The sequence below is a fragment of the Sparus aurata genome, chromosome 21 (genome assembly GCF_900880675.1).
Source record: "Sparus aurata chromosome 21, fSpaAur1.1, whole genome shotgun sequence".
Taxonomy (NCBI): domain Eukaryota; kingdom Metazoa; phylum Chordata; class Actinopteri; order Spariformes; family Sparidae; genus Sparus; species Sparus aurata.
Window position 1 is genome coordinate 30,498,748 of NC_044207.1, and position 25,414 is coordinate 30,524,161.

A 25,414-nucleotide genomic window follows, 5' to 3' on the forward strand; every position below is an offset into this window, starting at 1 on the left:
AAATGTGCCACCTTTTCTATCTAAAAAGGGCTAGTCTTTGATTTAAATCTGTGGAGATGTGTGTTTCTCAGAGTTTACAGAAGAAAACTGAGCATGAGGTCTGAAGTAGATCTGATGAACACTTCTGGGGATATGCGGACCACAGAAAGAAAGACAGACAGATTGACACGTCTGCCTCCTGTGACCACATCCATACACTAAACGACAGCATTGGGCGGTGGTGAGCACACTTAGCCACTAACGTGTTTCTTCCATCAGTTCAGTAACATCCACAGATAAGCTGATCAATGTGGTTTCTCTGGAAACATGCTGGTTACCCACAATGCTTTTATCTAATAAAACTAGTAGCTTTCAGTTGTTACATTTGATCAATACTTGATCATACTGGCCTTGACTCAAGAAATCAAAAAATTAATCAATTAAATTCTGGAGACTTCCTCCAGAGACCGCATTCTTTAAATCTCTAAAAGCTAATTCAATGAACAATATGTTTTCTTATTTTTGGCTATTATGGCATTCTAGTTATTTACTAAGACATAACAGTGACTTATTTCAATAAAAACCCCAGAAATCCACTAAAAAAGTCTCGTCCCACCAACAGCAACCGATTAATCACATACAGGCACTACAGACGATCAGTACCAACAAATGAATGTGACATGGTGAGTTACCATGAGCACATGAACACTAAAATGGACAGAGACATGTTACAGGTCAGTGATGCCAAATGCTTCCAGGAAGCAGAGTTTGTTTCACTGGAGGTCTGGAATCTCCAAAACACAGAACTACAAGAACAACTTGGTTCTAATTAAATATTTTACTGATTCTATTTTCTAATGGTGGATGACAGGGTCACTTTTAATGTCATTTGATTATTTTTACAGTGTAAATCCACAGGAGTTTCCACACACAGTGACCTGCCACAGTTAGCTCATGACCTGCTGCTACACAAAAGAGTGGGAACCAGTGTTCTAGAAACATGACACATACGATGTACACACATACATCACATACACTTACACCATACATGTACACATGAGGGAAGGCTAACACTGAAAGTCAGATTTGATAGCCAGAGCAATCCGCGGAGTCAAAGTGGTGTTCTACTTTGGTATATAACAACACTGGTGTTATATACTGACTAACACATACACTGACACCGACAAATGACAGAAACTGATACATGTTCACTCACCAATTAACAGACAAAAGTGCGCAGCAAAAAAACAGTCACAGAGAGTTACTGTGAAGTTCTAACAGTTGACAGAACAAAGACATAATCAAATACATAGAAACAATTCATATTTACTATGATCTATATATGATCAATAATACTACCTACTGATCACTATGGTCTATGAATAAATAATACTATCTACTGATCACTATAATATATATATATATATATATATATATATGATCACAAAAAACTATCTATTGATCACTATGTTTACTTGTTCAAGCTCCAGTGTCCTCGCCTGGTCTGATTAGGATTTGATGTACCTGTGTAGGGGATTTGGGCCGTGGTGGTCCAGGTGAGACGGGGCGGAGCATATGATTGGAGCTCGCATCTGGACTCTCAGGTGGACTCTCGTCTTCTGGTGGTGACGGGGTTCTGGCGAGTCGCAGTGGTCCTGAATCACTGAGAGAAGAGACAAGAACATCTTTAAACTGCTTGACAAGAGTCAAATAATACAACAGCTTTATCAAAGGTGCTTCAACTGTAACACTAAGTGGACTTCATATGTTGTGCACTGCATCACACGAGACACCATTATGTAGTGCTCATGCAGCATTCAATTTGGCTACTGATAATAATTCTTGATTATCAGGGATACATTTTAATTATGATAAATAATAAGATCCAGTTTACATTAGATCACCTCGGGCACCACCCTTGAAGAAGGGAAAAGATAGTCAATTCAGTAATATTCAATAATCCAATAAGAAAAAAAACGGTGAGACTCTGAATCTCTAGCTGACAGGCACTGAGCCTTGTATAGGACAAAATCTTACGCTCCCAGATTGGGACCAGCACCTATTTGATAGGATCTGGAACCACCTTTGTCACTATCAAATAAATGTTATGTAATATTTTATGTCTCCTATCCTCTCTTTCTCTTTTATTTCCCACTGAAGTTTCTCAAAAATCACTTGTTTTTCTATTTAGGAGATAAGAGGTTAGGTTTAGGGTTAGGGGAACAGTCATGTCACATAGTGACACCTGAGGCTTACTTTAAGTTGCAAGTTTTGTACATGAAACATCAGCATACATAACTGTAAATCACACAGGTAAGAGGGCATTGTGCTGGGAAGTGATAAAATGAGTATAACCCTAACCCTAATTTAAGATGTGTGTGAAGGTGCGAGTCTGCAACACTATCCCCACAGTTCTGAAATGGCTCGGAGGCGATCAATCAGACGGAACAGCAGAACATGTCACTTGGTTTGGTGTCTTAGCCTGCTGCTGTTTCGGTTGGGTTTGGTTTAGGGTTTAGGGATCTTTCTGCCCCGATTCCATTTCCATTTCCCTCCATTGTAGCAAACAGAGGAGAGACAAGTTCACCGGGAGGTGAAGGAACAGTCAAGGAGAGCGATAGAATGAGGGAGAGAGATAATGCAAACAGTAATCTTAATCAGCTGTTACTACAAACTTCTCCCAGCCAGCTTTTAGTAGAATAGAATAGAGTAGACTTTTATTCATCCCAAATCATGGAATCTCACTTGTGATAGAAGCAGGTAGACAGACATACAATAAGTAGAGGTACAGACATTAAACAAGTGTACTAAAGATACAATATGGAAAGGACTATGTGCATTATATATAGGAGGCATCGGCTAAAAAAATGTTTGGTTTTGTTTAGTTTGCCTCCAGCCATTGTCCAGTGTGCTACAGGCACTGTGGAGTCATGTTGTGTTCAATCCCAGTGTCATCAGAGAACTTCTGCATGTGGCATCACTCCGAGTTGTACTTGAAGTCAGAGGTGTACAGGTGAACAGGTGTAACTACAGTTCCCTCAGTGGAGCAGTCCCTTAGCCTGAATTATGGAGACTTTTCTATAAAGTTTACACTGTAAAATTTCTCACTGTAAATTTACAGTAAATTACTGGCTACTAGTTGCATTACTTTCACAATAATGTACTGTAAATATTTCACAGTAAAATACAATGCATCTACAGCTGTATACTGTAACTTCACAGCTGCCATGCCCACGGAATTACTGTGATATAGCAGTATGTAGCTGTGGAATTACAGTATCTTGCTTTTTGCAAATTACAGTAATTGCCTATATTTTTTCAATTTTTACTGTAAAAGTAATGCAACCAGTAGCCAGTAATTTACTGTAAATTTACAACTTAAATAATACTGTAACATATTGCAAATTTGACTTGTTACCTGTGATTTTACCAAACAAACCTGCTTTGGATTTGCTAAATTACAAGTCAAAACAAGAACAAAGAAAACAAAGACAATACTCATTTGAATTTTTTTATAATTATAAAACTATCAAATTCAACAATTTACTAGAGCCGTCTCTGAACATAAACATGAATTTTCATTTTTAAAGAGCAGATTCAGCTATTAAGTGCTGATATATTCATTCCCTGTCTAATGTCAATATTGATACCAGTAATGATGTGTTACATGGCTGGGGTAGTTATGTAATCAGGTTACAGCTCAAAATCATACTTTAGTATCACTAACTGAATCTATGAATCAATCAATCAATATTAAATCGAATCAATATCAAATTGTGACTAATCGATAGCAGGAAATTGGTTACCATACCCAACCCACACGTCAATTTACAACTTTTAAACATATACAGTGTAAACAATACAGTATAAACAATTTACAACTTGTGAACATATACAATATGAACATACTTACGTCAACTACGTAACAATTTCATATTTACATTGACCACTCAAAGTCAACAAGTTTCCTTTGGAGCGTGCTCACGTGTCGATTGATGCCTCCATGCTTCTTCTTTGAATTTGAGCCCATCTCAGGGTTAATGCCCAAGAAGCAGCTGTAAACAATAAACCAAAGACAACTTTCAGTTTTGCAGATTTAATATTGCATTGTTTATCCAAGGCACATGCAGTGGTGCCCCTTCCTCTTTAACTAAATCCGACCTACACCAAAGAAATTATTATTGAAAGCCAAGCAAGATTTATACAAGCAAGCAAATCAGTCGTGTAGAAATTGAGATACACATGCAAACATTGAAAAACAAACACTTGTAATGAAAATAGTAATTGAAATTCCTGAGACAATAATGCATTAAAGTTGATGAAGTTTACCAAACATGTCCACAGCTCACAGGTTGTGTGCTCTCTTTGCCATGCTATCAAAAGGAGAAAGTTGAGGAGTGCTGGGCTGCTGAATTTGATTCAGATTGACCAAATACAAAGGACAAACTAGAGAATGCTCATGTGGTCCCATCACCACCTGTCCTTCAGTGGACAGCATCCAAGCACTAGGCTTCATCATGTCGCCTGAAATGAACAGACATACCCATCTTGCACTATTTTAAAGAAGTGGAATGCTGCACAAGAGAGCAATGCTTATATTTCATTCATTTAAATGTTCAGCAACATTGAATGCTTTTGAAAACTGTGACCCGCTCACTGACCATTGTTAGTGGTCTAATTGACTGTCTCTTGCACACCTGACGCCAGAGAACATTGAGCCCTACCTTGCTCGTGCAATTTTTAAGTCTCTAAGATTTTTTTTTTTAACTAGGGATGCCCTGATCATGTTTTTTTTAAATCATCTATCACTGATCTCCATCATCAATGAGCCATATCAGTTGATCCAATCTTTTTACTGACAGTTTCTGTATAGCTTCAGCCTTTAAAAAACTCGAAATGCTGCCCGGTGCAAATTTACATAAGCAGTTAACAAGTAGCTCAGCTGATGTTAGCAAACAGTCCAGACTGTGAACTTAAATTTACACCCTGCTGAAAATATGACACTGGACATGTCTGGATACACACATTTAACAAATACAATCAATCTATATAGAGATCTGTGAAAAAAAGCAGCTTTCCATTGATGTGAGCGTAAATGTGCAAGTTAGTGTGTATGTATGTTATGTTGACAGTCCGTTTGCTAAAGTCAGCTGGGTGGAAACAGTGGTTTGCAGCATGCTCTGCTAAGAAATGACTCACGTGTCAATTATTTTTGTAATCGGCAACTATAAAACAAATAGAATTCGCTAATCTCATATTTACTGTATACTGAAGATCGGACAATTTTGATTGATGGCTGAGCTATCGGGGCTTCCTAAGTGATACAATTCCAAACCGAATTTTAGTCAAGGCACTACCCTGGAATGCTGGAAAAAGCAATCTGAAATATCTAAAATCATTTACTGTACACCACTACTGGTGCACTACTGCTTAAAGGAGAACTTCGGTCGATTTCAACATGCAGCTTCATTGCTCAAGCTACCCTGGACTTGCCAGTACCGAAGACGCGAAAACATTTGGTCCAACCCTTGCAGAGCTCCGTGAACGGAGATGTAGCATTGAACGCTAACAGCATGGGGTCAGAACTTTACACTGTGTTTTAAGCGTCTTAACATGCTCCACATCTCACACCAAAAGTTATGCAACATCAGCAGACACCTTAGCACACAGCACTGTAGCGTGTATGACTCAAAATGAATAAAAAAGTAGTTAAAACAGTGTGTTTGTGCAAGCAGCTACTTACCTGTTTGTTGACATCCGTGTGTTCCGGTAGCTAGACCAAACTAGTATATCCACCGAGAGTGCACTTAACAGGCTTAACAGGCTATTGTAAGGCTCATGGCTCATGACAGGCTGTAACATGGACATGTACATTATGAACATAAACACGAAAATGCTGGAATACGTTTTCGTCTCCGCCAGTGAGGGAGTAAATGCACGCTCGACGGATTGACTAGTTTGGTCTAGCTACCGGAAGACGCCAATGTCAACAAACAGGTAAGTAGCTGCTTGCACAAACACACTGTTTTAACTACTTTTTTATTCAGTTTGAGTCATATACGCTACAGTGCTGTGTGCTAAGGTGTCTGCTGATGTTGCATAACTTTTGGTGTGAGATGTGGAGCATGTTAAGATGCTTAAAACACAGTGTAAAGTTCTGACCCCATGCTGTTAGCGTTCAATGATAAATCTCCGTTCACAGAGCTCTGTAATGGCTGGACCAAATCTGTTCGCGTCTTCGGTACTGGCAAGTCAAGGGTAGCTTGAGCAATGAAGCTGCATGTTGAAATCGACCGAAGTTCTCCTTTAAGCTCAGATTCAGAAAAAAAAACTATATTGGGGGAAAAAACATGTCAAGAGACCAATAAACAAGTTATGTGAAATGATCATGTAGTGACTTTTTTGTTCATTTTTAAAATAACTACATACAGCTCGAAATATCAATATAAAATCCAGATATCAACAGTACCTTGGACAATCAAGCAGGGGGTGCTTGGGAACGTCACTGTCCTCTGCACATCAGCGGCTGTGGCACACGGCTGTAAAATAAGAAATAACATAGCATGGTAGCGTATTCAACATGGTGCATAAGAGACGTGTCACTGGTTCCAATGATTTAGAGGTTAATCAGAGCAAATGTTATGTGTCAACATGTAAATGAATGCGATTAAATTACTGAATACAAGCTTAATTTGATCCAAATGTCATTTGCTAGTATGATGAGACATTCAGTGGTGGATCAAAGTACAATATCAAAAAGAAAACCACTTGATTTTCTCAGATTATTTACACAGTTTTATGTGCTATTTTTACCTCAACAGCCTGCTCCAGGGATCACTGTCCTTGTTTAAACTGCCTCTGAAAAACAACGGAGAGCAATCAGTGACAGATCATATACTTTAAGCTGGAAAAGATTAGTAGTCAATCAAATACTCATGCATATCCCTCCCATCGATATGACCACCAAATGAAAGCACGTGATTTGAGCTTTCCAAAGATATAAGTTACCTCTCTGGCATTACAAACGGCTTTGTAATGACCTAATTGCTGCAGCTGGAGGCTAACGTTAACTTACTTTAACTTTCGCTAATTCGCGGCGATAACACCGCGTATTCTCGGTCAAATAACTCTCAACTATGCCTCCTAACGACATGTGGAGGCGAATAGATGAAAACACAAGAATTCAACTTTCCAAAGATATAAGTTACTTCTCTGTGAGGCAAAGCTTCGCGGAGAAAAACGGCTTTGTAATGACTAGTTGCTGCAGCTGGAGGCTAACGTTAGCTTACTTTAACTTTAGCTAATTCGCAGCGAAAACACCGCGTGTTCTCGGTCAAATAACTCACACACTATGCCTCCTAACGACATGTGATTTCAGCTTTCCAAAGATATAAGTTACTTTTCTGTGAGGCAAAGCTTCGCAGAGAAAAACGGCTTTGAAAATGACTTAACAGCCAAAAAAGTGGAGCATAAAGTGACGTTACCTTGATCCAAAGATCGTTCATTTACTAACATTAACTCACACAACTAATATAAGTTGTGACAAGCTGTCTAATATGTAATGATGTTAACCTTACCTTTGAGCTCTTCTATCGGTATGTGTCGGGTCGTAACATTATCCACCATGGATGTATAATGAGAACGGTATCCTATCCACCGGTATCCACCTGTCGTCTCTTCTTGGTCCCACAATGCAGCGCGGTTCAAGCGCGATTCAAGTTTTACAGTAATTTGTTGTGTTACCACAGAGGATGGTTTGACTACAGTATTTTACTGTGAAATAATACAGTAAAATGTTGTTAAATCCTGGTATCAGTTTTTTTTTCACAGTAATTTACTTGATTTCACAGAATTACAGAATTTAATTACAGAATCAAAATTACAATATTATATTGTGATTATTACAGTTAAAGCTTGTAAAGTGATAATACAGTAAATTATTGTGAAATATTACAGTAAAATATTGTTAAATTCTGGTAACATTTTACAGTGTATTTATAAGACTACCTTCTAGTTATGTAAATACTTGGTTTGGTGAGAAATCTCACTTGATTAGGTGTTCATTTCTACTTGAGAATCTGAACTTCAATTAAAAATGTTCAATAAAAATCTAGAATTGTAGGATTTTTTACATTTTAGATCAAATATAAAAATATATCAACCTATTTTAACTAAATCTGCCCTCGATTGACTCAAATTATAGGTAACACTAACCAGTTTCCCTGTTCTGAACACTAATTAAATAATTAATAAATGAATCATCTGTATTTAACCTATGTAAAAACAAACACAGCCATGAACAGGAGAGGCCTATGGACACAATGGCACTTTGCAAGTGTACAAGCTGCCTATGTCGTAGGAGACATATGGGACGCCGTAGCACTCAAACAGCAGCTCCGACATCATCTGCCGACAGTGCAGCGGGTTGCAGGGCAACAACAATTACATCTGATCTGGACTCTGACAACCCTGCAGTTGACAGCTGTCATTAACCCTGATTTTTGTGCCATCAGGTCTAGGATTGGAACCGGCAACCTTTGGGCCATTATTCAGCTTATTTTACCTCTGGGCTACAATGTAAAAGTTACCCAATTATTATTCACACCAGCCAACCCTACTATAGCAGGGTAGAACCGGCCCTGATCGGGATATTCGTGACATTCATTTTTCTTACTACCCAACTGGGTTGCATCATCCCATGTTAATAACAATAAGAATCCTCATCGACACAATAGGTACAGCAGAAAATGTTCACGTGAAAACGCTGTCAAAACTGACCTTGGTGCTCCTTGGATGGTGAACATTTTGTCAGAGTGCTGCTCAGCCAGTTGGGTCATCACTTCATACAGCTGCCGACAAACCTGCAAAGTCCGACAACAATGACTCAGTTCAACTTCATACTTGACACACCTCTCCCCACGCAAAATGTAGCTGCACTGGCTCCACTAACCCAAACAGTCGCAATCACCCTTAGTGCCAAACTGGTTATCAGTGTGAAGTCGGCCCAAACTTTTCACATTCAGCCATGAGAAAGCAGAGTGCCAAAGTCATGTCCCTGTCAGTGGTCCCCACAGGACCTTAATTCAAAAAAACTTTTGTGTATATGGTAGTGATTGAAGAAAGACAAATCATGTATTGATCCTGTTTGAATTGTGTCATGGATCACACATACAATGTTTGGCAGTTTTTCGTCAAACTAATGAAATATCTGACTGTGAAAATACGTTATTTTAAACACAACACAGCAACAGTGTCATTAATGACGTTGTCTCCTAACTTAAATATTGAAGAGCTGCGCCTGTATATTAGCAGCTCACAGAACTGAACCAGAACCACCTATCCTTTCACAGAACTACATTTCAACATGAGCAGATTTTGTGTGATGTTCATATTTTTTACAACCTCTTAGCCATGTTGGTGTTTGTGACGTGTGTTGGGTGAGACGATGTAGTTCACTGAGTGCTTTAACACAAAACTACATTAGATTACATAGAGATCCTGATTCATGCCTTTGTTTCGTCTAGGCTGGATTACTGCAGTGCCTTATTTTCAGATCTTCCACGTGAGAGCACTAAAAGTCTTCAAATGGTTCAGAATGCTGCAGCCAGAGTCTGAACACGAACAAGAAAATTTGATCATATTACACCAATCTTAGCATCTCTGCACTGGCTCCCAGTGCATCTAAGATCAGACTTTAAGGTGCTGCTGATGACATACAAAACTGTACACGGCCTTGCCCCGTCGTACATGTCAGATCTCATTAAACCATATATTCCAACTCGGGCATTACGCTCTCAAAATTCAGGGCTCCTGCTGGTTCCCAGGATTAAGAAGAAGTCAGCTGGCTGCAGGGCTTTTTCCTATCGGGCTCCTTTCCTCTGGAATAACCTCCCAGCTGACATCAGACAATCTGGCTCTGTTGACGCCTTTAAATCTAAACTCAAAACTCACTTCTTTGATTTAGCCTTTAATTAGCCCTGATTTCAACTGTAAGCTTCTCAGTGGGTCGGTGTCAGTCTCAATGAGTTCCTATAGTAATAGAGTTACACTGTGCTGCCGACGAGAAACAATCTGTTTATTCTGATCAATACTGCATTTCTCTAACCTTTGTTTTTGTTTTCTGTTCCCACAAGCTGCAAGCTGTGTCAATCTCTATAGCTTTCTCCTCCTCCTCCTCTTCTCTCTCCTCCTTCTCTTTCTCCTCCTCCCCTCTTTCTTTCAGGCTCCCTTCTGATGGACCACGGCCCCCTGGGACCATCCACCGTTTCCGGGCTCCTGCTGCCTTGAAATACTGACTGATCTGGATGGTCACAGCCCGGGCTCTGCTGGATCATTGCTCTCCTCTGTTTCACTATCTCCTCATATCTTTATTTCTGTAAATCTTGATGCCTCTCTCTGTCTGTTACTAATGATCTTGTGTGTCCTGCCCTCTTCCAGGTCAACATGGTGGACAGGAGGTCGTGTGGCTCGGGCTCCACTTGGTGATGCCTCGTCCTGCTCGGTCGTCTCCTGGTTCCACTACCATTGCATAACTTGTATCAGACTTTCTGTTGATGTACCTGTAAACTGTGAATTGTTGCTCTTTTCTGTACACGCAACATCTATTGCATGTCTGTCCGTCCTGGAAGAGGGATCCTCCTCTGTGGCTCTTCCTGAGGTTTCTTCCATTGTTTTTTTTTTACCCTGTTAAAAGGTTTTTTTCCATCAACATGTGAAGTTTTTCCTCACTGGAATCGAGGGTCTAAGGACAGAGGATGTTATTCACTGTACAGATTGTAAAGCCCACTGAGGCAATGTGATTGTGATTTTGGGCTATATAAATAAAATTGATTTGATTTTGATTTGATTTGATTTGATTTGATTTAGATTTCACTTTACCTACAACATGCTGACACTATATTGACTTGTCAAAAATCATATGTGTGATTCATGACATAAATCACACAGGAGCAATAAATTATTTGTTCATTCACTACCAACCAAAGCTTTTATCAGAGAAGGACCAATGAGAGGAACCAGAGGGGGCGTGGCTTCAGCGCCCTGTTCACATTAAGGGGAGGAGTTTACAGCATCTGACCAATCACAAACATGGACAAGTCTACTAACAGCAGAAGAGGAAACTGTAAGACAAACAGAGGATGAAGTTAAACACATAATTCAGGCTGAAAACAGTGTGTGTGCAGGATTGGCTACCTTGGCAACTTACCCTGGTTAGAACTAACCTCATGTCACCCTGTCCATCAGTCTGTCTGCCTGCCTGTCTGCCTGCCTGTCTGCCTGCCTGTCTGCCTGCCTGCCTGTCTGCCTGTCTGCCTGCCTGCCTGTCTGCCTGTCTGCCTGCCTGTCTGCCTGCCTGCCTGCCTGCCTGTCTGCCTGCCTGCCTGTCTGCCTGTCTGCCTGCCTGTCTGCCTGCCTGTCTGTCTGTCTGCCTGCCTGTCTGCCTGCCTGCCTGCCTGCCTGTCTGCCTGCCTGCCTGCCTGCCTGTCTGTCTGTCTGCCTGTCTGTCTGCTGCCTGCCTGTCTGCCTGCCTGTCTGCCTGCCTGCCTGCCTGCCTGCCTGCCTGTCTGCCTGCCTGTCTGCCTGTCTGTCTCTCTGTCTGAGTGTCTTTCTGCCCGTATGTTTGAATGTTCCTTCTGATAATTTAATTTAAAATGTGTTGGGGTTAGGATAGTTTATCATTTGCCTTTGTCTCCTCACCAGAGAGATTTCACGATGAAATTTGGCCTCCAGATTCGTCACAATCTTAAAGGTGCTGATATAGAAGCCGACCCGGCTGCAAAGCAGAAAGAGAGAAGATTTGGTTATTATTTGTGATTCTGTGTCATTCTTATTCTCACAGTCATGAAAACATGCTTAATAAATCAATCTGCTTCTTAAACATTTAGGGTCTCCACATATTTTACATCAGACAAAAGTAGTCCTGGAAAGTTAGTCAGCTCAAAAACCACCATGAACAACTAACGTTAAGTGGGAAGAAGGAATTAGGCCAATTGTCTAAATTCACATCCGCAGGAATTTGTTGCACTAGGAAATCTTTTTTGGGGACCATAAAACTAAATTTAAAAAATGTGAGCACCAATGGAACATGCAAATATGCCTCCTGTAATTTTGTTTCCCTGTTCAATCGTCTGATCCACTTTGTCATACATATGCAGTTATCGTTGCTAAGCAACATGTTTGTTACTCTATCAGATTCCAACCCAGAGGGGATGAAGAGAGTGAGATAAAGCCTGGACACGACAAGGGGGGACCCATGACCAGATGATGATGATCATAGTGGGTGAAAAATGCTGCGCTGTGTGTGACATACATTCTCTACACAGGACAATGCCTACATAAGGTGGACCTGTCAATGTACATTCAACCCTGAGTGGGATTCTCTGCAACCCCGGCATATTTTAGAAAGGGGGAAACACTGATGTTTTAAGATAATTTAAACACAGATTGAGTTTTTTGGTATAGTGTGGTGGTTTTTATACCTAGTTTGTTGCAGGATCACTTTAAAAAGTCAAGGAAAATTATTTTCTCAAACAATTTAATTGTGCTTTTTTTCTTGAAAATAAAACAGGATATTTTTATTACATTATTATTATTATCATGATTATTATTATTATTGTTGTTGTTGTTTTTGTTGTTATTCTGTTAATTGTTCATTGTCAAGACATGTATGTTGTGCTCCTATCATTTTCAGCAAGGATTACCAGTGTGACTAGTGGAAAAAGTGAGTCTGTAGCCCCAACATCAGAACCCTCTGTATGTTTTACACTCAAAGACAATCAAAAAGATGCTTATTATTCAGCATTGATAGAGGAATATAAGAACAACCTCAGGTTTCTTTTCAGCACTGTAGCCAGGCTGACAGAGAGTTATACCTCTATTGATTGCTTCTATGCCTATAAAACTCAGCAGTAATGACTTTATGGGCTCCTTTAATGGTTTAAGTCTATTTATTCAAGTGAGAATTCATTGCCGTCACACCTCAGATGGTATCAGTTTAGCCTCCAACACAGAAATAGCTATAAAATCAAATATATTTAGAATTATTTTCTACCATTGACCTTTACCAGCTAACTTCAATAAAAGGAGATCTAACTTTACTTAGTACTTTTATACTCGACATGATCAATCTGTCCCTATCAACAGGTTGTGTACCACAGTCCTTCAAAGCAGCTGTAATTAAACTGCTTCTAAGCCAAACATTGATCCAGAGGTTTCAGCCAAATATAGACTCATAGCTAAGCTTAACTTTTTCTCTAAGAGTCTTGAGAAAACAGTTGTTAATCAGCTGTGGAACTTTCTACATAACAATAGTTTTTTATGACCTCACTACCATCCACAAAACAACTCTCTCTAATGTCCATAGAGGAAGCCTCCTCCACTCTGTTATCCTCCCTCTCCTCCTCTTTGGACGCTCTCTGTCCTCTCACCTCCCGACCGGCACTATCATCTCCCCTTCCTCCCTGGCTGTCTGAATCTCTGCTAACCAATAGATCAGTGCAGAGCATGTCACAGTATCGCCTTCATCGACTGCGAGGAACCTGGGCGTTATCCTCGATGACAGACTATACGGCACCCAAAACATCATTGTCTCATTATTGTGGCCCCATCCTGCAGATTTGTCCTCTACAACATCTGCATTATCCAGTCATTCCTCACAAAGGACACAACGCAACTCCTGGTCTAAGCACTGGTCATCCATAACCTGGACTACTGTAACTCCCTCTTGACTAGGTTCCCAGCCTCTGTGACTAAACCGTTGCAGTGAATCCAGAAATCTGCAGTGAGCCTCGTTTTCAATCTATCCAAATTCTCCCATGTGAACCCCCTCCTCAGTGACCTCCGCTGGCTTCCTGTTGCAGCCTGCATCCAATTCAAGATGATAGTACTGGCCTTCAAGGCTGTCAACAGAACTGCATCCAAGTACCTCCAAATACTGGTCCAGCACAAGCACTTCACTCGACTACATCAGCTGGCTGGCTGGTACCGCCATCGATGAGAGAAAACAAAGGTCGCTCAGCCAAGTCCCAACTCTTCGCTTCAGCCATGTATTAGGGACATAAAAACCAGGATGGACTGCAATTTACTCCAGCACCACAGTAAGGAGTTATCTTTGATCAGGATTTGTCCATTACCTTACACATAAAATACATTTCAAGGGCTGCCTTGTTCCACCTACAGATATCACAAAAATGAGGAACATCCTGTCTGAAAATATGCAGAGAAATTTCTCCTGTTAGCAATGCTGCAGAATTAAAAATCTTCCTCTTCACCTACAAAGCCCTTAACCCTCTGGAGTCGACGGATGTGCCGGCGCGTCCAAATCATGTGACTGATTAAGATGTGACGTAGTAGAAAGACTGCACCACATCAACCAATCAATAAATCATATGGCATTGCACGGCATTTGGTTGCTAAGGAAGAGGAGAAAGTTGTGGTAGTGATGGCGGCGAAAGAGAGACAGTGTAAGCGATTGCGAGTTTTGAGATTTGAGAGATTTGTGATATTTAGCATGTTGGGAGTTTACAGTTAGTGTATTGTGTAGTGTGTAGTGTAGTGTGTTTAGTGTGTAGTGTAGTCGTGTTTGTTTTGTGTGTCAAAACAATGAGGCGACTGCTGAATGTGTAGCAGGCAATGCAGCTCTTCTTTGAGCTGGAAGGAGCCATGGGAGACGCGGAACCTAAGGCATTACCTGCCTTTAAATGTAAATAGTTGTATATAACTTTGTACATTTCCAAAACTTCTGTACAAATTTTGCAAACAACAATTTATATTTGCATTCTAAATTATAGAAATGGTTTGTTAAACATGTTTGTGGTTTTCACAGTAAAAAATCTAACTTTTTCCTGATCAGGTTTTCTGTTTTTTGTGATTTGAGGTCCAATGTGTTAATACAGTATGTCAAAATGGAAAAATAACTGTACACAAGTGAGGTTGCGCTGAAAAAAAACAAGGCAAGGTAAACAGTTTTTAAGGTGAAATATAAAGATAAAATGAAAAGTATTCAAAAACCGCCAATTATACCCTGGACCCCAGAGGGTTAATGATCAGACAGTGGCATATCTTTCTAGACCTACTAATACCCTATTATACCACTTGCATGCTGCGCTGTCAGGATGCAGTGTTACTTGTATTCTCCAAAAGTAGAATTAGGAGGCAGAGCCTTCAGCCATCAAGCTTCTCTCCTGGGGAACCATTCTCCAGAGTCTGTTCAGGAGGCAGACACCCTCTCTGTGTTTGAGTAGACCCTTTTTGATAAAGCTTATAGTTAGGTTATAGTTATACTTTTAGAATTATTAATATTTATATCTCGATTAGCAAAGCTCTTATTACTGCTGTGTGTGCTGTACCCCCCTCCCCTCTTTCACCCCCCTCCCTCCCTCTCTTTCTCCCTCTCTCAACCCCACCAGTTGAGGCAGATGGCCATCCACCACTGAGTCACCCCTGAGAGGTTTCTGCCTGTTAAAAGGCAGCTTTTCCTCTCCGCTGTCACTAAGTGCTGCTCATGGGCAAAATGTTGGGTCTCATCAAGGAGTACAGTCTAGACCTGCCCAATTTGTAAAAGTATCATGAGATGACTTTTGTTTCAATTGGCGCTTTGCAAATAAGGATTGATTGATTGATTGATTGATTGATTGATTGACTGACTGACTGACTCTGAAGGCCTCATGTGATGCTGTCAGACAGGTGTGTATGTGAGATGACTCACCCATCCCAGAGAGTTGGCAATTCATTCTGCAGACCAACGTTCAACTCATCAAAAACTCTCTGAGCCTTTTTCAACTCGTCTTCTGCCTGCAAACAAATACAATTCAGTTGAACAAAATCTACTTCATACAACGTCATGACATATCACACCTGGACCTTTCAATCATGTTCAATCACAGACAGTTGACTCACCTTCATCATCTTGCGGTCATTCTTCATTCCTGACATCTGCAGTGTTTCAACATGATGACGAGCACTGTCGTAGTCAATGAGTTTCCGACTTCTTTTGGACACACGTGTCTGAAACATCATAGAGTTTTAGTCTTCAAATGATGAACCATCAACATCATTACAGATTCTCTCATTAGAAAACAAGCTGTTACTTTAAGGTCTGGAAACTGTTGCAGGTACTCGTCCAGGTTCAGAAGCGTGGAGTCCACCAGCTTGTTATGGAAGTCTTCCCACAATGCATCACAGTCCTGCAAGAAAACACATATCTACATTACAACAACTCATGCTGTCAAAGGGATACATGACCCTAGCCCTCACCCTAACCCTTCAGGTGGGGTCTAAGAATAATAGTTAGACTGACACCTGGAAGACCCCACCTGAAGCTGCCACAACAGCTGCCACATCATGAGGACATAAAACCCCTACAAAAACAGGTGGCAGAGATTTATGGAGGGGAACATTTATTCAATAAATGTTTAATAAGTTATTTAATAAATAAATTACAAATTCAGTTGAACAATCTTTCTCTTCATTTCTTATGATTGTGATGTCACCAGATTCAAAAGCAACTTTATTAGCAGTTAGGTTAGTTATTTATCAATTGTTTATTGTCTAACAACTATCATAGCTACACATTAGCAAACATGTCTAGATGTTGGAATACATACCAACATGTTAGCAAACAAAGCTAAATATTGGCAAACATGACTTATGTCTAAACAAATCAGCGCAGAAAAACTTAAAAAGTTGCTGTGAAGACCTGCACGCCTGTGATGCATTCAGGTGTCGTTCTGTAATGTTTGTACGGTGCATTTAGGAGTTGTTGCGTCATGTTTGTACGGTGCATTTAGGAGTTGTTGCGTCATGTTTGTACGGTGCATTCAGGAATTGTTCTGTCATTTTCAGTACGATGCGTGCAGTAGTCATTCCTTAATGTTTGTACAGTGTGTTCAGGAGTCGTTCCGTCATGTTTGGACAGTGAGTTAAGGAGTCCTTCTGTCACGTTGTTGCGGTGTGTTCAGGTGTTGTTCTGTCATGTTTGTGCGGTGCATTCAGGTGTCTTTCCGTCACACTGGTGCGGTGCATTCAGGTGTCGTTCTGTCATGTTTGTATGGTGCGCATAGGAGTCGTTCCATCATGTTAGTTCGGTGCGTTCAAGAGTTGTTCTGTTATGTTTGTGTGGTTTGTTCATGTGTCACTCTGTCATATGGATGTTTCCATGATTCTGACCTTCCCGATGATCATGACATCATCTTTTCCGTGCCAGTCTGGTTCATAGACTTCATGCAGAGACTGTGTCAAGTTGATGGAAGCCTGTTGCATCCCTGCCGGAACCAAAATACAGTCAGTGATGTACAAGAAACAGTCAGCTGATCAACGTCTTAATTTAAACTTTAGTCACGTGTTTAACAGAAACCAGCAAAAAAAACCTTTTCACCTGAATAATTTTGCACCAGCGGGAAGAAGAACCCAATGTGGCTCAACTACATCTTGATTAAAAAACATTGGTCTAATAGTGTTTAATACATGATGTATGATATATATACATATATATGTTTAGGATATATATTTTTCATAAATGTGATGTATGATATATGTTTAATTGAGTTTGAATGATTTGTCTCACCTTTAATGGCAGACATGTAGGCCTTCATCTCTCTCTGCAACCTAGAGCCTTCAGACTGACACACACACACACACACACACACACACACACACACACACACACAAAATCCCTTTACTTTAGTGAAACATGGTGGCTTCCTGTTTCCCATTCAGAACAGGTGTGTTTTTCTCTAACAGGTGAGGCAGCAGTCATGACCTAAAAAACGTTGAGTGAAGCTGACCAGCTATCATGTCTCTGATGTTGCTTCCTATGGAAGCAAATTTGTACCATAATTCAAATCAAAATGCATTTACAGAAATGCTTTTTCATTTTCAGAATGTAGCTGCATTTTTTGACTCATAAATAAAATTAGTAATAAATCATCCAGATTGCATTTTCATTTTCTTCTTCAAGACTACTCATTTTGTTACACAAAGACAAAGAAAACTGCTTTTTCGTTTTGAAGCCCTCCCACCGCAAAAAAAGGTCCAAAATTCAATTTGAATTCGCAATCCCAAGCGGCGCAGGAGAGTGACGTCAGCGGCCTCTCTTCTTCAGTGTTGCCAACATGGTGACTGTCTCGCTAGACTTGGCGACTTTTCAGATCCTCTAAGCGACATTATTTCGAAAAAGCGACTAGCAACAAATGTAGTGACTTATTCAGATCATCGGGGGAAAGGCAAGAAATAGATTATATTGTAATTCACATGCTGCTCAGAGTCATCGCAGTCCACGGCTCCTCTGCAGCAGCGCCGGGGTCTCTCCTGTCCCCTCCCGTGCAGCTGCACAGGCGACAGGCCGGTGTGTGGGGGCTGGCTGGGGCAGGCAGGAGTGTGGATCTGATATCGGATAGCTGCTGTTTACTCTGTTTTGATCTGTTAATGTTAGGTGTCTTTAGCACAGGTGAGACCCAGAAGCGGACAGGAGGCTGTAGCTGGATGCATGGAGTGTTTACTGTAACACGGACAAAGTCAGAGTAGGAGGGGGTGTGCACGGGGAAGCCACGCTCCGGGGCGCCGGAGAGCTGGCAGTCCTGTCGGCACTCGGAGGAGCGCCGGGCGGATGGAGCTGGAGCGGGGTCTCGGCTCGGTCGCGGCACGGGAGGTCGTTGGAGGCAGAGTAAAGCAGAGTTAGGGGGGAAACACTGGTAGAAGTTAATGCACAAAAGCTTTAGTCTTGGCAAAACTATGACTGAGCCAAATACCGCGTGTAGTACACGAAATCATCTGGCAACGGGGCGGCGCGAGGAACAACAACACAACAAAACCACAAACAACAACAACAACAACCAACACAAACAACAAAACAACCCCCCAGGGGGGACAGCCTGACATTCCGACAAACCACCATTCCGAAACACCCCCACTCCCAAACACCGCTGTTCCGACCCTCCCCTCAAAACACCGCTGTTCCGAAATTGATTTTCAAGTTTACATTACTTCCTACATCAAACACTGCCGGCCGCACTCACACAACTCATTGTTTTTTATTGCTAATAGGCCTTTGTCACTACCTTCATTTATTATGTAGTATATTTTTGCTTGCAGCAAACACATTTAAACGTTTGTCTAATCTTTTTACACGCACTATCCGTGCTGCTGGAATCCCCACTTCCAGCAGCACTCGCACAACTCTGAAATAAACTGTGGCCCATGGGTGGATCTGCCGGGGAATGACCCCTCTGCTAGTTCGTTTTAACATAACTTGTCTTTGTGGAAGGTTAACAATGTATGAGTGGATTGAGCACTGCTGCTCAGTTTGTCTTTGAAAAAAAAAAGCAGAGAAGACAATAGGCTACCTATGTATTTTTGATTCAATAAAAACTACATGAAATTGACTGTGTATCCATCTCTTATAGCCATAGACGGATTATCATGACCACGGGCCTACACACGCAAACTGTGCGCACGCAAAGGCTGTTACATAATTACACTGAATGTAATAATGTCCGCAAACGTAATAAACCTCAAACACCTACTAATACTACTGACCGTGCGTGCAAAATCCAGCTGCTGACCCTCCGCTCCGCTGTCACACAACGGATCCCCCGTCCGCGCTCCCTCTCTTCAAAATTTCAAATTCGCTTTATTGGCATGAATGCCACAACAACAATATTGCTCCAAGCACCAAGAACCACGAAAAGAATACCTAGCACTGTACCATTATACTTGCTGTGTGTGTGTTTATGTGAAATAATAATAATAATAATAATAATAATAATAATAACTTTGAACATTATCACAATTAAGTTATCAATCTGCGACGTAAAGAAAATGCAAACATTACAGACTTCTAACTATTTTTCTACAAGTGTCTGTATTTTAATTGAGAATAGTTTTTTATATAAATTACACAAAAGGAAAAGAAAATGTGATTTGTTTGACCTATTTCAGCCATAAGCGGTCATATTGACCACACATCATTTCGTGGGTTATCATTCATTGTCTCTCTTGTGTCTAACTTTGTTAGCGGTCTCCAGCTGTGCGACTGTAACACAACAGTATATGAAGAAGGACTAACACTAATAGCCTAATTGATTGTTATTTCTTCCACTTACAGAACTGTTTACGACTCGAAACAATGTTATTATATATGACGTTTCTAAACCAAATGTCGCGGCTTCAAATGCATCAAATTCCCACATCCAGTTACGCAGGCAGCTGTCCAGGGTGCTGAACCAGGTCACAGACAAAGGCTGCACTCTGCGTTCTGATGTTTGCTGGGCAGATCTGTCCCCCTTGGTTTCTCATCCACTCTGTTGTGGGAGATCTCCCACAGAGCAAAAGAAATACACATTTTTTCTCTCTCGGCTGAACTCTGGCCTGAGCCCACTTCACCCAGGCGCGAGCCTGCAGCCCCCGCTCCTGCTGACAACAGACCGGGGGAGAAAACAGACATTCCTTTGCTCAGAACCCATATCAGGCTGTGTCTGAATATGTCCGAAGATCGGTATAACGCATTGGAGCAATTTTCATACAATTTCGGATATTTAGCATGATAAAATAATTTCAGTTCAACACAGCCATTTGTCCAGCTGAAGCATAATGAGCGTTATGTCATTAATATGAAGTAGGCTTGTTTTGCGGTTAATCAGCCACATGATCCGTTTGAACCCACAAAGGAAAAAAGGATAAATGTGCAGCCTCCGTTTCCTTTCTGATTGAGTCCGTTTGGAGTGGGGGGTTTTCGGAATGGAGGGTTTCCCCAATAGACTTTTCGGAATAGCGGGGTCTTTGAAAAAAAGGGAAACCCCGCCATTACGATGAATTGAAGTCTATGTTCGGAACAGCGGGGTTTCGGAAAGGCGGGGCTCCAGGCTATAAAGCGGCCGGTGATTTTGTGACCCGCTGCAGGTGCGTGGGTGTGGGAGAGAGAGAGACATTAGCTCATAGCACTTTGTAGAAGAAGCTTTATAAAGTTCACTCCATTGACTTGTATTAGTTCACGGGGCTGAGCTGCCACATCCAATATGGGGGCGACGTCGACGTACGGTCCAGCGCTGATACCTTCAGTTTATTACCGGGAATACTGACTGTAAAGTACCGTGTGTGTTTCATGGGTCTGACTGTGAGTCTGCAGTCTGACCCACCGTCACTGCCAGCAGCTCTTCAAGCGGCTTCATTACGATCACCGTAAATGTTAGAGAATTTCGCACTGGAAAACAAATGTGCGGCTGATTTAACCAAGCAAACGCGAACCATGGCTGGCTTGACCGCAGTACAGAACTGGACATGGTGGTGATTTCCCCGCTGTTTCTGAAAACATGTACCACAGTCTATGCTACCAACACAGCCTTCACACTCTCCTCTTGTCCCTTCTCTTGCTCCAGTGTCGAATAAGCACACCGCCGCCCCCTAACGTAGATGCGTAGCACGGTCGGTCAGACTGGGGGCTGAAGAAGAAGAGAGGCCGCTGACGTCACTCTCCTGCGCCGCTTGGGATTGCGAATTCAAATTGAATTTTGGACCTTTTTTTTGCGGGGGGAGGGCTTCAAAACGAAAAAGCAGTTTTCTTTGTCTTTGTGTAACAAAATGAGCAGTTTTGAGGAAGAAAATGAAAATGCAATCTGGATGATTTATTACTAATTTTATTTATGAGTCAAAAAATGCAGCTACATTCTGAAAATGAAAAAGCATTTCTGTAAATGCATTTTAATTTGAATTATGGTACAAATTTGCTTCCATAGCTTCCGTCTAAATACATATTTCCTGAGCTGACATGAACAGAAGCAGGTGACTTAAAGATGAGATAAATGAGAACCTCAGAGGATACATTCAGGTGTTACAGCAGGTGTATGAGGACCGGATGTTATTGTGGTGTCTGTCTGACAGGTACAGACAACTATCTGATCCAAAATCAAAAATGGTGGCTAGTTGAACTGTAGGGTGCTAAAAATAAAAGCTCTTCCCAACTGAAATGTCCACTGAACTACTACTTTTTGACTTTCATATATTTTTTAATTCATGAAATCAATGAGTTAAAAATAAATTAATTTAATTTCCATTAAATTATAATTCATTGAAAATGCAAATAATTCAATTGAAATATTTGAAAATATATTTTCGCTATAACTTTTCAATTAATTTAAGACCCATCCTTTATATACAGTAGCATTAGACAGAAATAAGTTGAGATAAACAATTTAAAGCTAGTATTAGTATTAGTATTAAAGGTAGTATTATTGATATTCATACTCATATTCAAGTAATTAATTTAATTTAATTTAATTTAATTTAATTTAAAGGGTATGCTAACATACAATGAACTCAGTACACATGTCATGGCAGAAAAATTATATCAAAAAATATGTTTTCATTAGTTTATGATCAGCTGAAATGAGAAGTAGTCTGAGCCTTAACTTCAGATCACAATATCATACATGTTTGATATTTATAATATGATATTTAAGTACATTCTGGATGATTACATCTGTGCCATCCAAGCCAGACCACAACAGCCAATGATAGAGGCCTCCCAGAACAGCTGACAGTGTTGACAGGCAACAGTTAAAATGAGTTAGCATGCAACTGAATAACGTCACCTTCACTTCTCGCTAAATAATAGAAAATCCACTTTGACCATGTTTTCCCCAAAATTCTCTCACCCCAACATGTTTCTTTCTGCTTGTGTTTTAATGAATCATGTTGAAGTCCACGGTGACACTGCACAAAAGATTCTCGATCCAAATTAATGACATTTGTTATGGCATATGTTGTAGCTTTTTTTTAACAGTCCCATACTTTACATTCTGTATGGAAAACATATAGGATAAGTAGGAGAAACATAACAATTGCAAAGAATTGATTTCCATGAACCAACCAACATTAAAAAAAAACTTCATTCTTTTCATTATAAACTTCCTCTGGTTCTATCAGAGCTTTTATTTTGTCTCTCTTTCTTCTTTCTGTCACAGCATTTGTTTCCAAGAAGTGAAACGTGTTGTCTCTTACCTCCTGTCTCCTGAAGTTGATGACGACTTGTTCAAACTGCTCATCTTTGGTCTCATCTGCTTTGCCCAGTTTCTGCAGCACCTGAGAATGTATGAAATTATACAGATCAAAATTCTTTAACACTTTTTAAGAACAGTTTAGTTACATTTTACAGTTATTCTGATTATTTTGTACCTCATCATCTGAAAACACTGATGACTTTATCTTATCAATCTATCCAAATGTGTGGGTGAGGCCTGACAGCAGCTCCTTGGTGGCAGGAAGTAAACATCCACTGACATGCTGTTTGTTTCTTTACATGAAGATCTAAAGCCGAGTTCATATCAGAGACAGGTGATTTGTAGAAACCTTTAAAACATGAATTAAAACTGAGCAGCCCAGCTCACAGTGACTCCGCCCCATGTTTAATGTTTAATCAGCTGTCTCACATTTCGGCTGAATGTGTCCCTGAACGCAGCACGAAGGAGCTTTATTAGCGCACAGTGTGACAGATGTCAGCACAGAACAAATACTCTTCTGTTTTCAAATGTCAGCTTACTATGATTTCATTGGTTGGCTGACTGCCCATATAAGGAGCAAGTCAGCTGTAATTTAAATGCATCCATAAACATTAAAAGACAGACACCATCTTGACCGCAGACTAACAAAGAAGCTGAATTTGAGAAAAGCCTGATGCAGGTGAACTGAACAAAACTGGAAACAAGTTAGAAGAAAATGTAATTCCTCTTTGAACTTTGTCTAAATGACAGAAAATGTTTGTGACATGAAGTCCAATCTTTTTGGACCAGGTGATCACAAGTAAACTGAGTCGCAGACAGGACACCAACACTGACGTTATGTGACCTCGTTTCTGCAGAAATATGTACACATGAAATGATTCAGAGCACGCTGGGATTGGGTTACACCCAGCTGTCAGAAGGATATCTATACTGATCGAGATGATCTCATGTAACTAAACATGCATATTGGACAATACCAACTGGTTAGCATGGAGATGACTAAAACCTTTGACTGAAGCAAACATTGAAAGCTGAAGCCTGAGGTGAGAGCTTTGTTGCTATGGCAACAGGTTGTTGTCTCTTCTTTCTCCCTGCTCTTTGATGTGACATCAATATGAAATGGTTTCCAAATCAATAATATGATTAAAAATAACATTTCCAGACAGCCAGAGGAACTTTAAATGACCATCCTGCTCATAGTTGTTATGACATCACAGGGTTTCTGCTGCTGACAGCCAATCAGCCGAAGAGTGGGTCACAGAGGACGGAGTTTGGTTCCTCACGTCATCATGGGATGAAAGTGCGTCATTGCCGCTCACAGGCCTCCATGTTGCTGCTTTTGCATGCTCCCGTACAGTGACGCAGCTTCAGGTTGATTCAAACTACTAAAGAATTTTGTTTTCAGAATTGTTTTCCTCCAGCAGACAGCAGCAGGGATGTAGGCCTTTTTCACCCAGAATGCATTGTGTGACAGGTTGAGTCAGTTTTTGTCTTCATGTGAACAGTTTGAGTGTCAAAGCTTATTTGAACCCAGCTGGTGACGTTTCAGCACCATGGGCAGTCCTCACCATTTATATACACAGTAATAGATTAGGTTATTACTTTATAGAGTAATAGAGTACTTGATTTTAAAGAGGGGAAAAATATTTTTTTTACGTTGAATTCAATTATATTGTTCACTTAACTTTGTTTTCATTAATTGTTTTTAAACATGTAATTGACTTTAAAATTCAGGAATAATCTTTTTTAATACGTGTTTATATTGATGTTGATTTTGTCAAACGAAAGCTGCTGACTGTGTTTCGTTGTTTCTGAAACAATGACAATAAACATCTATTCTATTCTATAAAATAATGTTTATGCAAATAAACATAAAAATACTTATAGACACAATACAGTCTGTATGTAATTCAACACAGTTAGTATTCAGTATACAGTTAGTATTTGTGTACTTGTATACATATATAGCAAACACATATGTAAAGGCAGCCGTGCAGATGGCTGAGCTGGCGTCAGAAGTGACGTCATCACGCCACAGCCAGGGCATCCCCGCCCCCCTTCTCCCGACCTTGGAGACGGAAAACACCTCCTCATGTCATTTTTTCAAAACGTGAAATTCACGCGTGACATAATTCACCGCACATGTGACGTAATCGAGAAGTGTTACAGTGGACGTTAATCCGCTTCAGCCAATCAAAACGCTCTCGGTCAGATTCTGATGATATTACTATTTTATGTGCATATTTTGGAAACATCATGACGTCACTGTCCCTCCAGTTGATAATTAGAATCTAAATAATAATATAAATGAAAGGAAACACTGTAGAAGATTTAAATAATCTGAGACAGGCCTGCAGCCTCCAACCAGCTCCCAGTCCTCCTCCATCTGTCCTCCATCTCTCCATCCCCACCTGCACCACCACCACCACCAACACCATCATCAG

The 25,414-nt window shown here is 40.5% G+C and overlaps 1 protein-coding gene across 1 annotated transcript in view; it reads right to left on the bottom strand.

Moving 5' to 3' along the window:
* Positions 1-25,414, bottom strand: part of amph (amphiphysin) — a 38,741-nt gene that overhangs the window by 13,146 nt on the left and 181 nt on the right. Inside the window, exons 2-10 of the mRNA XM_030402450.1 lie at positions 22,972-23,052; positions 17,543-17,597; positions 17,146-17,240; positions 16,068-16,163; positions 15,877-15,984; positions 15,686-15,771; positions 11,677-11,752; positions 8,758-8,840; positions 1,504-1,642 (exon numbers count right to left, since the gene is read on the bottom strand). Of these exons, the coding sequence (XP_030258310.1) occupies positions 1,504-1,642; positions 8,758-8,840; positions 11,677-11,752; positions 15,686-15,771; positions 15,877-15,984; positions 16,068-16,163; positions 17,146-17,240; positions 17,543-17,597; positions 22,972-23,052 (819 nt within the window). The remainder of the gene's footprint in view (positions 1-1,503; positions 1,643-8,757; positions 8,841-11,676; positions 11,753-15,685; positions 15,772-15,876; positions 15,985-16,067; positions 16,164-17,145; positions 17,241-17,542; positions 17,598-22,971; positions 23,053-25,414) is intronic.